Source organism: Panthera tigris, chromosome B1 (assembly GCF_018350195.1).
Source record: "Panthera tigris isolate Pti1 chromosome B1, P.tigris_Pti1_mat1.1, whole genome shotgun sequence".
In the NCBI taxonomy this organism is placed as follows: Eukaryota; Metazoa; Chordata; class Mammalia; order Carnivora; family Felidae; genus Panthera; species Panthera tigris.
Window position 1 is genome coordinate 167,304,551 of NC_056663.1, and position 15,405 is coordinate 167,319,955.

The window sequence follows — 15,405 nt, forward strand, 5'->3', positions numbered from 1 at the left end:
AGATGTAAATGAGATGCTATGTATAAGCATTTAGCATGGTGCCTGGCCCATAGTAAGTGTTCAATAAAAGTTCGATATTACTATAGTGTTGTACTCACTTGGGAAAATATGAACCAGGAGAAACGGTCCTGGTTGCATTACTTTGTTTTCCTCAGCTCATTATCTCCTTTAACTACTGGCTACACAGAAAAAGATGGCATACAGTGATGGCGTGAAACACTTATTTCACTATAATACATCTTGCTCTCTGCATTTGACCATACTTCCGTAATGAAGTATATATTGGCTTGTGGGTCTGTGTGTATCTTTGTGTTACACACTTATTTACTTCTTGAGACAGATCTTTTCTCCCAGGACACAGGAATTGATGAGGAACTTAGTATAGGACAATAGTAGTATTTTATCCACACTAGTCGCAGGTTCTAAGGCAGGGATGGGAGCCCATGGCCCTGTTAAGTAAAATAAAAGTATATCCCTGAGATTCCTTAAATAGTGTATATTCCTATTATAATGATATGCTCATAAATGCATACTGATTTTATAGTGTCTATAAATTTCTCCCGATTTTCTGATCAGTAACATAAAGTGTATATTAAAATTTTAACTTTATGCATTTACTATTAAGTTTTAGAGTTCTCCAATGACAATACAAAGAACATATAACTCACCTTGCTTAAGCAAAGCGGCTTCAGTTACACTTCAAAGTTATGTGCATCTAATCAAATATCTAAACAGGTATATTAAAATGATTTTTCTGATAAGATTAATATTTTATTTGGTCTGAAATCCTTGTCTAACAGGTGGAGCTGGCCACCTATTAGAGGGATTATGGAGTCAGACACCCAAACTCTGTTAAAACTTGCTTTCTGCTCCTATTCTCATCTGGTATAATTGGGGCTGGGAGACTTAGTCATTGGCAGTCATATCTGAGAGCTTTTTTGGCCAGATACGTAAAAGCCTTCTCTTTCTCTCCCCTCATCAGTGGTTTATTGTTCTAGGGATTTCCTGTTATTAATCTACCCAGATTACTTGCCTCCCAGCCCTCATCCCTGACTTAGATTATGGACATCGTTGGTAAGGCATTATGAATGGCTGAGTCTACCTTATAAACCCATGCCTACAGCCTGGGGCTTGGGGTCTATTATATAAGATAGATAGGATCACCAAATATATTCTCAGACAAACGTACACACACAGCCAATAAAGACTTTACTCAATTTAGGGTACTTGGGTTGAGTATCAGACTCTTGATTTCAGCTCAGGTCATGATCCTAGGGTCATGGAATCGAATCCCAAATCAAGCTGAGTGTGGAGCCTTCTTAAAACTTTCTCTCTCTCTCTCTCTCTCTCTCTCTCTCTCTCTCTCTCTGTCTAAAATAAAAAAAAATACTCCATTTATTTAAGTATGGTACAAAATAGAAATCAATCTACAATTTACAGATGTGAAGAATTGAAGACAAGAATACATGTAATAGGATGATATCAATATCTCCAACTTGGCTTAAATAGAGAATGGAAGCAATAGAAGAATGAGTTTGAGAGTTTAAGTTAAGAACACACCATAGAGAGTCTTATTCATGGGGCTGAGAGATTTGGATTGTTGTGGAAAACCTTTGATATTCTCTGAGAACAAATACTGTAATAAAAGCTATGTTTCAGTGCTTATGTAGCTGGGATTTTAATATGGATTGTAGGAGGTTGATATTAGAGATGAAAAGATCTCTAGAATGTCATTTCAGTAGATTCAGGAAGAGGTTAGAAGGTGATTACAATAGGCTCAATACGAGTTAATAAGGATCACAACTGTGGGGAGAAGACTGAAATGAGGGAATGATTGTGACATTATCAAAGTATGCGTGACAGGATTAGGTGGCTGTTACATGAGCAGGAAATCAATAGGGGGGTAGGGATAGAAATAATGCAGAAGACTCTAAAAGCTGACTGATTACAAAGATTGTGCTGCTTTTATAAAAAAGAAAAATAGAAAGCATAAGAAGAGGAACTCGTTTACAGGGAAAAGAATATTGAGTTCATTTTTTTTGCATGTGGTATTTGAAGCTTAGGAAATGTCCCAAAGGCAGTCAACTCATGGTGCTAGAACTTCACGGAATGATCAGGTGCTAGACATGTATGTGGAGAGACAGTTCTCTGGTTATGTAGATATACCATGTGTATATATGTGTGTAATATGATGTGTGTATATAATACATAACGTATTTATATATACCGTGTGTGTGTGTGTGTGTGTGTGTGTGTGTGTAATATGTGCATGAGGGTAGGTGAGTGTGAGTATATGTGTGTGTAGAGAGAGAAAAAGGGTATTTTGTGCGAACATTACTTTGTAGGGTATATTGGGATGTGACATTAGGAGACTATAAACCTCATTATTGCAAATAATGGTTAATTCATATAATTGGAGAAAACAGACTAGAGATGATAACAGTTTTCTAAAATCTTATGGGCTATTAGTTGAAAGAGAAATAAGATGACAATCTGGCAGGACTGCAAGAGATTGTATTTTATTTTATTTATTTTATTTTATTTTATTAATGTTTATTTATTTTTGAGAAAGAAAGAGAGCATGAGCAGGGGAGGGGTAGAGAGAGAGGGAGAGAGAGAATCCCAAGCAGGTGCCATGCTGTCAGCAAAGAGCCCAATGTAGGGCTCAAACCCATGAACCGTGAGATCAGGACCTAAGCTGAAATCAAGAGTCAGACAGTTAACCAGCTGAGCCACCCAGATGCCCCAAGAGATTGGTTTTTAATAGAGAAACTTAGATCCTGTAATGCAAATCAAATAACATCCAGTTGTTAAGGGTAATATTTTCACTTAAATAAATGTCATAACTTAACATCCACCGGGGGCCAGACATCAGACTAAATAGACTTGTATTAGTTTCCAGTGGCTGCTATAACAAATTACCACATCCTTTGTGGCTTAAAACAACAGAAACTTACCGTCTCACAGTTCTAGAGGCCTGAAGTCCAAAATCACTCTGACTGGGCTGAAACCAAGGTGTCAGCAGGAACACCCTGCCTCCAGATGTTCTAGGGGAACCTCTGTTGCTTGCCTCTTCCAGCGTCTTTCTGGTGGCTGCTGGCACTCCTTGATTTAATACCGCATCATTTCAATCTCTGACTTGATGGTCACACTGATGCCCCTTTCTCCATGTGTACCAAATGTCCTTCCACCTCCCCCTTGTAAGAATACCTGTAAGTGACTTAAGATCTAATTGGATAATACAGAATAATTTCACCATCTCAATATCCTTAATCACATCTGCAAAGACTTTGTCATACAAAGTGACATCTACAGGTTTCAGATATTTGGAACTGATATATTTTGGGGGGGCTGCTTTTTAGCCTAGTCTAAGGCTGTTCCTCACATACATCTTGACTTAAAGCAACTCTAGGAGGGAGGCACCATATTTTTTAAATATATATTTTAAGTGTATTTATTTATTTTGAGAGAGAGATAAGGGACAAGAAGAGAAAGAGGGAGAGAGAGAGAATTCCAAGTAGGTTCTGCACTGTCGGCACAGACCCAACGCAGGGCTCGAACTCACGACTGTGAGATCATGACCTGAGCTGAAACCAAGAGCCAGAAGCTGAACCGACTGAGCCACCCAGGCACCCTGAGGCACCATATTTTTAATCCTTCTTAAGCAGGATACGAAAATGACCTTGGAGATGCCCATAGCTACATATAGCTAGTAGGTGTCAGAACTTCACTTGAAACACAATTTTGCTATTTCCAAAGGTGGAGCTTTTTTTTTCTTTTTTTTTTTCTTTTACTGTCACGCAACTTCACATTAAACTCTGCTGTGAGCTTATATGCTTCCATTTTCCTTTCACTGTAGTGCTTTTGCACGAAGCTGCCTCCATAATAGGCACACTTTTATGAATCTCAAAGTGAAAAGAGGTGGCACTCACATTAAATAGTATGGCAGCTACAAAGTGTTACATCTCACTGACCATTGTTAGAAGTACTTGAAAGTACTTACTGGCAGGCAGACACTCAAGATCTGAAGAGATCTGACAAATAAAAATCCCCTCAACTGTGACTTTCTGTCTGCAATTGCTACTGCTTCTAGAATCCAAGAGTATTACCCTTTTTTTTTTTTTTGCCCCATCACAACCTCTTCTTTCCCTGTTGTTGTCAAGAGTTTTTTTCTCAAGCCTGAGGCAGCTGTTTAGTATTTATAATAGGCAATGATAATTTACAGCCAGCATGGTTTTATGTTCACATAAATGTGTTATACACAGCACATCCTAAGTGTACCCCCAGCCTATATTTACAGAGCGCCTTTCTTTCCCCTCCCAGGGCCATCAGATGCGTTGTAGATACAACCTCTCATTAATCCTTGCCAAGCACCGTGTAGGTGTTATGATCCACAGTTTATGGATGTGGAATAAGCAAGAGTAGGCTTGTGTTCACAAATGTGAAAAACAGATAAATTATCCCCCTTATACAGAATGTGACTGTGCAAAGGGAGGTCATTAGAAGGTGACCACCTAGGCAGGTGGAAAAACACTCCGATAATATCAATTAATAAGGATTGACATATTTGGAAGTGGGAACCTGGAAACAGACAGGTTCTTAATGACAGGGTCCAAGATAAGTGTGAGCATCTTAATGGAGGGTTTTTTGGGTGGGGGTGGAATTTAAGGGGAATTTATTTATTTATTTATTTATTTAAACACAAAAATAATGAATGTGCCATAGAATTCTAGCTCCCATGAGTGAAATGTGGAGGGATGTTTTAAACGTAGACCTCTTACAAGGTGTCTGTAACCATTTCGCATGTGATAGAGCTTCCAAAGGGGCAAGTGAATATTTAGATGCAAGAATCCAGTGCAATCACATAAGTGATGTGGAATTCTTCTGCAGAGAAAAGGAGATAGATTTTCCTCATTATTTATGGTTCCAAAATTATTTCTTTTTAATAATCTCAAAGGAATAATATAGGAACCTTCCCAAAGGAAGATTTTTGAATAATTGGAGAGACTATAAGGTCCATCTTATAACTCACTGCCAAAGGCTCATCTCCTTTGTTTTTTGCTCGTTTTTGTTACACCTGGTAAGCTTAGTTATACTTGGTAAGCTTAGTTATCTTTTTTAGTTAAAAGAAAACAGAAAAAAAAGAAGCTCTTGGGGAATAAAATAAGTCCCTGTGTGTTTAGACATTCTTTTGTAGGTAATACTAATTTCATTTAACTCAATTCTATAAAGAGTTACTGAATTGGTATGAGCCCAGTCATAGGGTGGTGCTTCAGGAATTTCTGTTACTAATGTAACAGAAATACACTATAGTGTATTCAGTACACTATAGTGACTAATGTAGTTTGTATGTGTGTATTTGTGTGTGTGTGTGTGTATGTGCATGTGCATGTGTTGTGGGGCAGAACACAGGGATGAAAGTTAAAATTAGCATAGAAGGGATTATTATTTAAGACAAAATAGGCTCAGTACTTTGAGATAGATTCAAACAAACTGCTCAGGGTCATTAAGAGAACAAGAGATTATATCCAAATGTGAGAATGGGAGGTTTTATGCTGAAAACACCATTTGGAGCAGGTTCTGAAAGGTATGGAGCAAGGAAGGAATACAGTCCAGTCGAGGGGAGGAGGAAAACCGACATGAATTGAGCAAGGCATTTACCAGAAACAACAAGTATATTTTGGCTACTATATGGGGAGCACTACAAGGTGGGCGGGGATAATCATGTGGGTCACACTGAGGACAATCCTCAGTGTCAAACTGTGGTATTCAAGTTTCGTTCTGTCTGCAGAATGAGCCATTTAGAAGGTTTTGTACAAGTGAGATACTTGATGAAATTAGACTTCAGGAATATTTATTCAGCAATGGTGCAAAAAGGGTTTGAAGTGGGACCAAAGTGACATCAGAGAACTGGTTAAGAGACACAGTAAGAGGTGATGAGAAACTTGTTATAAGTTGTGGAAATGGGAGCAGAAAGGAAGGAATTGATTCAGGAGCCACTGTAAGGGTAGAATTAACAGGACCTGGAAGTAATGGGAAATAAAAAATGAATCCATTGGGTAGCCAAAGGTGACCTGGGGTGTCATCTACATAAATAACTAATAGGAGGACACAGATGTGTAAAATGGAAGGCAATAAGACCACTTTTGAAAACCTCCTCAAGTATATGTTCAATTAAACATATATTTTCTCCCACTTTTTTTTTCCTAATGCTACATTACATTTACTTACTTTATTAGCACATTTGGTGCCATGACAAAACAAATCAGTTCCTGAACTGAGTGATATAAGGAAACAGAAGATACAGTCCCTGCCCTCATGGAAACCATAACCATTTTGAGGAAGAGAGGACACCATTGGGATAGATATTTGTATGGGGTGGATGGGAGCTTTCTTAACACTTGATGGTCATCTTGGTGAACATTTAGGAACCTAAAAGAAACTGAATGCTCAATTGGTAATGAATGATATAGTAAGGAGTAGATACTGTAGAAATTCAGGGAGGTGAAGGTCAGTTTATTAATTTGCTCAAGCAATTACTCTGATTGAGGCTTCATAATAGGCTAGAGAGGTAGTTTCTACCTTTAAGGCGTTTACAATTTAGGACCGGGAGACATACTGTAAATAAATAAGTACAGTACAAAGTTAACAGGTGCAGGATGGATCAGAAGAATGGACTAGTGACTAATCACGTCAAGATGTAAAAAGGAATAATGCAGTGTGTTTATCTTTTCACACACAGTGGACAGTAGAGTAGAGATAGTAGAGACTATAGACAGTAGAGACTATAGAAAACATAAAGAAGAGTTTAATTTTTCTCATGTAGAAACTAATTTTTATTTTTTCAAATAGCCCTTTACTCTAAGATGAACCCATCTCCTATGTGAACTCTAAATTTCAATGAAGTGTGAGAATTTAACTGATGAATGAAAACTAATGCCCACTCCTTAGATCACTCCAATCACAATTTAATGCTACTCCCTCCTCCTGTCCTTGTCAAACTTCAGATACAGCTGCATTACTGTCACCCTAAGCCTGACCTGTGTGTGTGTGTGTGTGTGTGTGTGTGTGTGTCCTTCCTCTTGTAACTAACACTATGCCTGGTACACGGTAGGTGTTCAACAAATGTTTAGCAAATCAAAATGGAGTTTTTTCCCTTTTGATTCAACCGCTTAATACTTAGAGACATGTGGTGCTAATATTTCAGATGGATTGTTTCATTCTGTTCAAGTGCCACATAACCATCCGCACACCATTGGATTTAGTACTACTAAAGGGTAATTTCCCTTCTGGGAATTGTGCCTGTTGCAGATATAATTTACATATTCTGTCTTTTTTATCATCACTAGGCAGGTAAAGAGATTAAAATAAAAGGTTTTTTCAAGTGTGCAGTTGTACACGTAGACTGCCTTTGGAAATGCCTGTGTATTCCAAGAAAAAATATGGAATCCCTCTTACTGAACATGCCCATGCCCAGAACTACCCAGAAATCACTTGTCTTTTTTGAAGATGAAAATATTAACATTTAATTTCTGTACTACACTAGCCACCCAAATGACTTAGACAAGCTGTAATTTCCGCCCTTTCGTATCAGTGCAATAAAATTCAATGGAATTAATTGAAAGCCCTGTTTCGCCCTATGTTACAATTTTGGCCCATTGTGATACTTTCAATTTATTTTATTTTGTTTAATGTGATGTTTTTACTACTGCCTTTAATTCACACATCTTAATAAAAGAGAGCTTTTGTGCTTTATTTTCTCAAATAAATTCCTTTTCGGACATGAAAATTTAATACTTCATAGCCTCTCAGACCTATTGTGGAGAACATCACAGCGGATTGCTTCAACATGCAGTATCTCCTTTCTGATTATAGCCCTGTGACTAGGTATTACTATATTCTTATTTCATTTTTATCAGACACAAAACTGAGGCCTAAAGAAGCCGGAAGACACCTGTACTTTATGTGTTCGTAGGTAGCCTGTGTAAAGCCAGAATTCGAGTGGAAGTATGTGGGTTCTTCTGTTAGCCCTCTCAATATTCAGATAAACAAATAGACCATGCTATGGCCAAATAGCATGGGTTGTTTTTGCTAGTCGTAGTAATTAACATTTTGGGCATTTATACATGCCAGGCCCCTCCTAAATGCTTTACATGTGTTAGCTCATTTAATCCTTGCTACATCTCTGAGAAATTTAAATGTAAGGAAGCAGAGGCCCAAAGAAACTCACCCAAGGAAGTCACACCTGGTAAGCTGTTGAACTAGGATGTGAGCCCCGCCAGTCTGCACTGTGTTGCTTTACATGTTATTCTCACTGCTGTGTTTCCACGACAGGAACAGAGTTAATGAAACAAACAAACAGCAACAACAACAACAAAACACTGATGATGTCTTCTAAACTATACTTCCTATCAGTAAACTTAGAGAAAGTTATCCTTGAACCCTGTACTGCTGTGAAGTGCTTTAGGGGAAATTGAATTTGTTTCCACATTTTAAGAGGTAATTTTTATTAATGATAACTCTTTAGTGTTTGTTATATATTAAAATCTGATTAGAATTTTATTGCCTGGAAAATCCCTTCCTATTCATTACATAATTTAGAATTACTGAAATTTATACCATAAAGGATCTTAGACATTTTAACCAACAAAAATCAAATTTTAGAGAGGTTACATGATGGGCACAAAATACTTTCTTAGAGTAGCTTAGCCAAGCTCAAACACAGACCTTCCAGGCCTTTCCCACATTGAAAAAAAATGTGAGTGTAATAAATGAAGATAATGTGTGTGTGTGTGTGTATGTGTGTGCATGTTGTACACTAACTGTTCCTTAAAAAATAAGGAAAAATTGAAAAATAATAATTGTGGAGAGGCATGCATGACCTAGTTAGCTGACTTGCAGGTCTCCTAGGTAAGTCTGTCATTACCACTGAAAGATGATCAACTCCTAGATGAAAATCCTAGTCTATTTAATGTGAAATAGCTAAATGAAAAGATTTATCCAAATACTTTTTGGAAAGTTTCTAGGTATACATATGTAATGTATACTTATAAATAATTAACTCCTTTTAAAGATTAAATCCTCAATAAGTAAAAGATTGGCTTATTCATTGATTTGTTGCTTATTCTAATAATTACTGGTGAACTTATTTATGTGATGGGAGAAAGCCCACCAAATCATGTTTCATTTTCTTTTCTTAAACTAAATCCAATGCGTGCTTTAAGTCAGGACCAAAATGCTTTTAAGAAGGTCATTTAGGTATATGTTTTATTTTATTACTAGTTGAAGAGACACAGAGAAGTTTCTGAGACATATGCTGTTCCCATATATGCATGACTTAGTGCTATTTAAATTACTTTTCATCTTGTACTTAAAGTATTTCATGTGGCTTTGGATCATTGAATGGAATGATATAAAATAAAAGTTTTAAATTATTCCTGGAAGTCTACAATTAGCAGGTATTCCCAAGAAAAACTAAGAAACTTGGGGCACTTGGGTGGCTCAGTCGGTTGAGCGTCCGACTTCAGCTCAGGTCATGAACTCACAGTCCATGAGTTCAAGCCCCGTGTCAGGCTCTGTGCTGATAGCTCAGAGCCTGGAGCCTGCTTCAGATTCTGTGTCTCCCTCTCTCTCTGCTCCTCCCCCATTTGTGCTCTTTCTGTCAAAAATAAGCAAACATTAAAAAAAGAAAACTAAGCAACTAAAGTAAATCATTATTTCCTCTTAATTTATTTAAATTTTCTTAAATGTCATGTCATAAAAAACCCATAAATCATTGTTATTTTATCTTAGCTCCAATTTGAATCCACTAAGTTATCAGTAATTACTTAAAGTATGCTTAATCAAATAGCAATAATAATACATAATATGTTATGCATTCTCAAAAACTCTGACATCAATTAAAAGGAGTCTATTTGTTACTCGCATTGATTATACAGAGAACTGTCATAGTATTCTGTACATTCAAAAGTGTGGACAAAATAAAGTTAAGCACTTTTCTTTAAGTCATAATATAAACATCTGAGCCACTTTGGTCTGCTGATGTGAGCCCACATTACCTAAAGATAGCTTGTGAAACGGAAGGAATGAAAAACACAAGTGTATATTTGTTTCTGGTTAATATCTGTACCTATTCTAAGTTCTTAAAAAAAAAAAAAAGCTCCTAAGATAAATTCAGGTTCCCACTTCCTTCTTTTCAGAGTTTAAAATCTATAGTGGGAGATACTCTAAAGTGTCCATGCATTTCAAACACTTAATGTTATAAAATATCATAAAATAGACTTCGAACTTCACCAGAGCACCTACTATGAACTTCCTCTAGATCCAAACACAGTGCCTGGAATATAGTGGTAACTCAGTACAACTCCATTGACCAAACTGATTAATGCCTTCTTTAAAGAAGTCTTCCTGGATGTTCTGTCTTATACTACAAGAGCAATTCATTTGCAACGTACATACATATATTGTATCTGCTGTATTGTGGGGTTTCTATATGTGTCTGTGTGTGTATTGGAAAGACAGGGAGGAAGCTTATTTCCATGAATAAATTGTAATGCCATTAGGCATAATAATTGTTTGTAATTTATTTAGCTAACACTTGGACTTTATGTAACTCTGTACCCTCCCTAGCATATGTCTTTCAGCATCTTCCTTCCAGTGAATCAAAATGGAATGAAGCATTTGCTCTGCTGGTACCTACTACCCTTTCTCTGTCCTGTTTTCCACTCTGATGTTACTACTTTTCTGCTTTGGTATCTTTATCAAATGGTCTATTCCCCTGCCTCTTAACAGAAAATGATTTCTCATCATTCAATTATCCTTAGATATAAATTGGTTTTCCCAGGCATTTGCAGTTAATCCTTTAGTCATTATTGGGAATGAAATCATAGATTCTTCTGTAGGGATTTCAGGTTGAAGTAATGAAGGAGATTGACAGAAAGGGTAAAGAGCATTTATTTATATCCTATTTTGGAGTGGCCTAGTGGCCATCATGCTAGTTTGAGGTCACACTCACCCATAAAGATAATTATATAAATAGACTCTGCACCTCCCCCACCATCCAGAGCTCCTTCAGCAAACTCGAAATCTCCTGCAATGGCCTGGAAATCAATGATACACTCTCGTTGTTGAGATTTATTGCACTACACCCTTTTGTAGGGTATTTCAATTAATCTCAAAATAACCCTATGAGGAAAGTACTACTACCCCATTTTACAAATAAGAAAATTGAGGCTTAGCAGAGCTATGTATCTTGTTCAAGGCCACAGGACTATTTTCCAGAGAACTAGAATTTGATTCCAGGTCACTAGGACTTTAAACCCATATCCTTTTCAGTATTATTGCCACTAAAATCTGATGTCACTAAAATACTGATCCTATAAATAATGCTGGAAAAGATGGTTAGTTCCGGTGTGGGTCTAATAGTCAGGGTCCCAGAAGAAAGAGAAGGGATATCCTATTGGGTAATTTTAGGAACGTTAATTACTGACAGTTTACAACAGAGTGGCAATACCCTCATGTCGATTACAGTGGACATGGTTAACGCTTGTCGACCTGAAGATGTGAACCTCTGTTTAATAGAATATGGAAATAGGAGTGGCAGAGGGAGGGAGAGAGGGGGAACGTGGAGAGAGTTGCTAGACAGGGCTATGCCTCTTAGTCCGGGGGGCAGCCAGGTCAGAGAAATCTTGGGGGTGGGATGGGGTGAGGGCATGGTCTTGCCACTCTTTGTCACTGGCTGAATTCGACTGAACGCCAGAAGGCAAGGGAGTCTGAGGACATAGTTTGTGCCCATCAGCCACTAAGGACAGAGGAGTGTTCAGAATGAACCTGAATAAGGCAACAAGGAATGCTACAAGTGTATCTCCTCTGTCCCCATCCCTCAGATCCACTCCCATTCTCTCTTAGCATAAAAGAAAACGACAGAGGCTTAAAAAACAACTGCTTGTTTTTGTGTTCTTTAATTCATGGTTGCAACGTTCTTGAAATGTATTAGTATGCTTTCTTAGTAAGCCTTCATGAGCATCAGCATTTCTTATACTTTTACTGTATTGCAAACGAAGTATGAAATATTAGTTAAGACCTTCCCTCAAATAGGTATATATGCTTTAAGGGTTTCTGTTTGTTTGCTTTTGGTTATGTCAATTGAGATATAGTTTACCTACCAAAAGACACCCATTTTAGTTATATAATTCTATCAGCTTTCATAAATGCCTACAGTCCTATAACACTACAATCAAGGTATAGAGTTTTTCCATCATTCCAAAAAGTTCTTAAGTATTTTAAATCTTTAATCCTACCCAACTCAAACTTCATCCACTCAAATGCTCAGTATCTCCTTTTGTTTCTTCTGATTTTAAATGGGAAAATTGGCAATGACACCCAATAGCATGTTGCCCATAGTACATGCTTTTATGAAGAGTATTTTTTTCATTAAAGTTGGTTTGTTTCCTCACTTTTCTGAGTAGTATAAAGTATTCATACTGCTTATGAACTCATTTAATTATAGTAGAATGTGGAAAGGTTCATAATTTTGGCTACAGGTTGAAATCACCTGGATCTATTAAATGGCCCGATGGCCATTAAACTAGGGTGCCATCTCATTAAACTAGGATGTCTGGTGTTGAGACCAAGGCATCAATAATCTAAGCTTTCCAGGTAATTCCATATGTGGCCCAGGTTGAGACCCTATGAATTAGACCAATTGTTCTCAATTCTGTAGAATCGTCTGGGCAGTTTTGCTTAAAAACACTGATGCCTTTCCCCACTCCCCATTCTGATTTATATAATGTGTTTACAAAAGTTGACTACAAGAGAAAAATAAGATTTGAATAACCTAGTTTTCAGTGGTTGGGCTTTAGTTAATCAAGGTTTTATTATAGTTCTGGGTATTTGGTAGTGTTCAGTAAATGTTAAATGGAGGTCCTAATCTCACAGCAGAATCAAAAAGAATAAGATATGCTCCCACTTGAAAATAAACCATTTGTGTGTTTGAAATAATTATCTTGACAAACTATCACTTTCTGAAAATTGTCCTCCTAGGTAATTTACCTCAAATGATAAGCCTTGTATTTTAAGAAAATACTATATTTCTGCTGGATTTTTCACTGTAATAATAGACACCTATATATCTTACATCACTTTCATAACCCTCTTCAAGGAAATACTGGAAACAAGATTAAGAGACTGAGGATAAGATTTAAACCAGTCTCCCACTTGGAAACATAAACAATGCTGTTGGACCTCTGGCCTCAAGAAAACGGCTACTTTGTAAAATAGAGCAATGGTACTTTCTGCTTTTATAGTGGCAAAATATATACACAAAAGACTCCTAGCCCAATAATTAGAACCGAAATGAACAAAGTGTCTAATGAAACAGGTATGGGACTAACAAAATATTTACATATGATATCTGGTTGGATTTCAGGATCTAGTAACTACAATAACAAAAATCATTTTAGTATAAAGTTATTGATGATCTATTCTGGCAGAAATACTTAAGAAAACCTCCCACACTTGATTGTATAAATAATTAACCAGAATGCTGCATGTTTCAAGGTGCATTACTAGACCTAGGTGTTGTATTCAATCCCTCAAATATAAATGGATACAACATAGGACATTTTTTTAAGATAAATATTCTTGGTTTAAAATTTTAAAAATATAAAGCTTATTTAATTTAACCTTCCCGCTTCTTATTTAGTTGTTCTACTTTTTCTTTTTTCTCATTTTAGGACCACCTCAGAAGATAGTGTCACCTAAACAAGAACATGAAGATAGGAAACATGACAAAGTCACAGATAAAGGCAGTGAAAGTGGGACTTCCTGTAATGAGCTCTCCACTTCCAGCTGTGACAGCCACTCAGAGGCGAGCACTCCCCAGGACAACCCACCCAGTGCCCAGCAGGCGACAGCTCACCAGCCCAACACCTTAACATTGGATCGCCCTTCCAAAAAAGCACCTGTGCAATGGATGCCCCCACCCGACAAACGCAGAAACAGTGAACTCTTTCAGACACTCATCAGCAAGTCCCGGGAAACAAATCTGTCCAAAAAGAAAGTCTGTGAGAAGCTAAGTGTGGAAGAAGAAATGAAAAAGTGTATTCAGGATTTTAAAAAAATCCACATTCCAGATTATTTTCCAGAGCGCAAACGCCAGTGGCAATCTGAACTGCTGCAGAAGTACGGGTTATAGTAACAGTCACATTCCTGCAGTATTTCAATGACATTCGATGTTCACTACGGTGTCACCACCTGACTATATCCTAACAATGGTCAGTGTGATTCTTGCTGCTCTTCCTTTTTGTGAACAGTGGATGTGGGACAGTATTTTCTTTCATTCTTTTTCGTTGTTGTTGTTGTTTTTAGAAGTATGATTTTGAAAAGAGAAAATAAATAAATAAATAAATAAATAAATAAATAAATAAATAAATGTTTAACCAAAATGGCATATCGGACTCAAACCATTTGCAAGAATGAAAGTAAAATGTGCATGATCCAGAAGCTTAGAATCTTGATTTTTGAACTGTGGTCAACTGGATATGTTTGTCATTTTGTAACTCACCGAAAACAAATCATCATATCACTCCAACTAAAATGACAATATGGATGAAGCAACATCAAGTAAAATGTTAGATGATGGTTTTGGGACCCAAATCCAAAACTGTTTAAATGTTAATGCAATAAAACAAGTATTATTTTTGCATGAACACAATGTTACAAATAAATCACATGACATAGGGAAGATCTGTTTGTTGCTTGGAAAGAAAATTACAAAAAAATAAAGTAAAAAAAAATGTTTCAGGCAAAGCCTATAAATGTAAACTGTCTAAGAGATCGATTTTATTTGTCTGGATCTGTGACTTTTTGTGTATGTGTATGGTGTTCTGTATGTTAAGATGGTGTAAATATGCCTTATGCTGTTGTGTTATGGCACTGACATTCATCTATTAATGCTAGTCATGATTATTTCTGTGAAATGAGTCCTTACATCAGGCTGTGAAAATTGGTATAATAATGCTCTGAAAGATACTATTATCATGTTAATCAAAATAATTGAGGGAAATGGTAAAAAGCTTTATGTATTTATTAAAAAAAAGGAAATATATTGGAATTCCTTGATTTCTATTGACTCTTCTTTGAAAATACTCAATTGTCACATTGTCTTCAATATTCCTTTCAAATCTCAAGCTGGAGAATGATTCGTTCAACCATGATGTTGACAGGTGAGAGTTTTAACATAAATCAAAAGGGAGTCCAATCCAGATAGCCCTGGGATTGATTAATAAACCCTTAGCCTGCAAGAAAAAAAGACTTCATCTAAGAATGCACCAAAATTTTATTTTAGCTGACAACCAGATTGAAAGCTTCCCCCAAAACAATTGGGAAGTTACCTCTTGCAAATTA

General features: G+C 36.7%; 1 protein-coding gene across 1 annotated transcript in view; it reads left to right on the forward strand.

Moving 5' to 3' along the window:
* The window catches only part of KCTD8 (potassium channel tetramerization domain containing 8), a 252,419-nt gene extending 238,038 nt beyond the window's left edge, over positions 1-14,381 (forward strand). The window contains exon 2 of the mRNA XM_007075932.3: positions 13,734-14,381. Coding sequence (XP_007075994.2) covers positions 13,734-14,194 — 461 coding nt within the window. The 3' untranslated portion in view covers positions 14,195-14,381. The remainder of the gene's footprint in view (positions 1-13,733) is intronic.
* Positions 14,382-15,405: the final 1,024 nt, after the last annotated feature.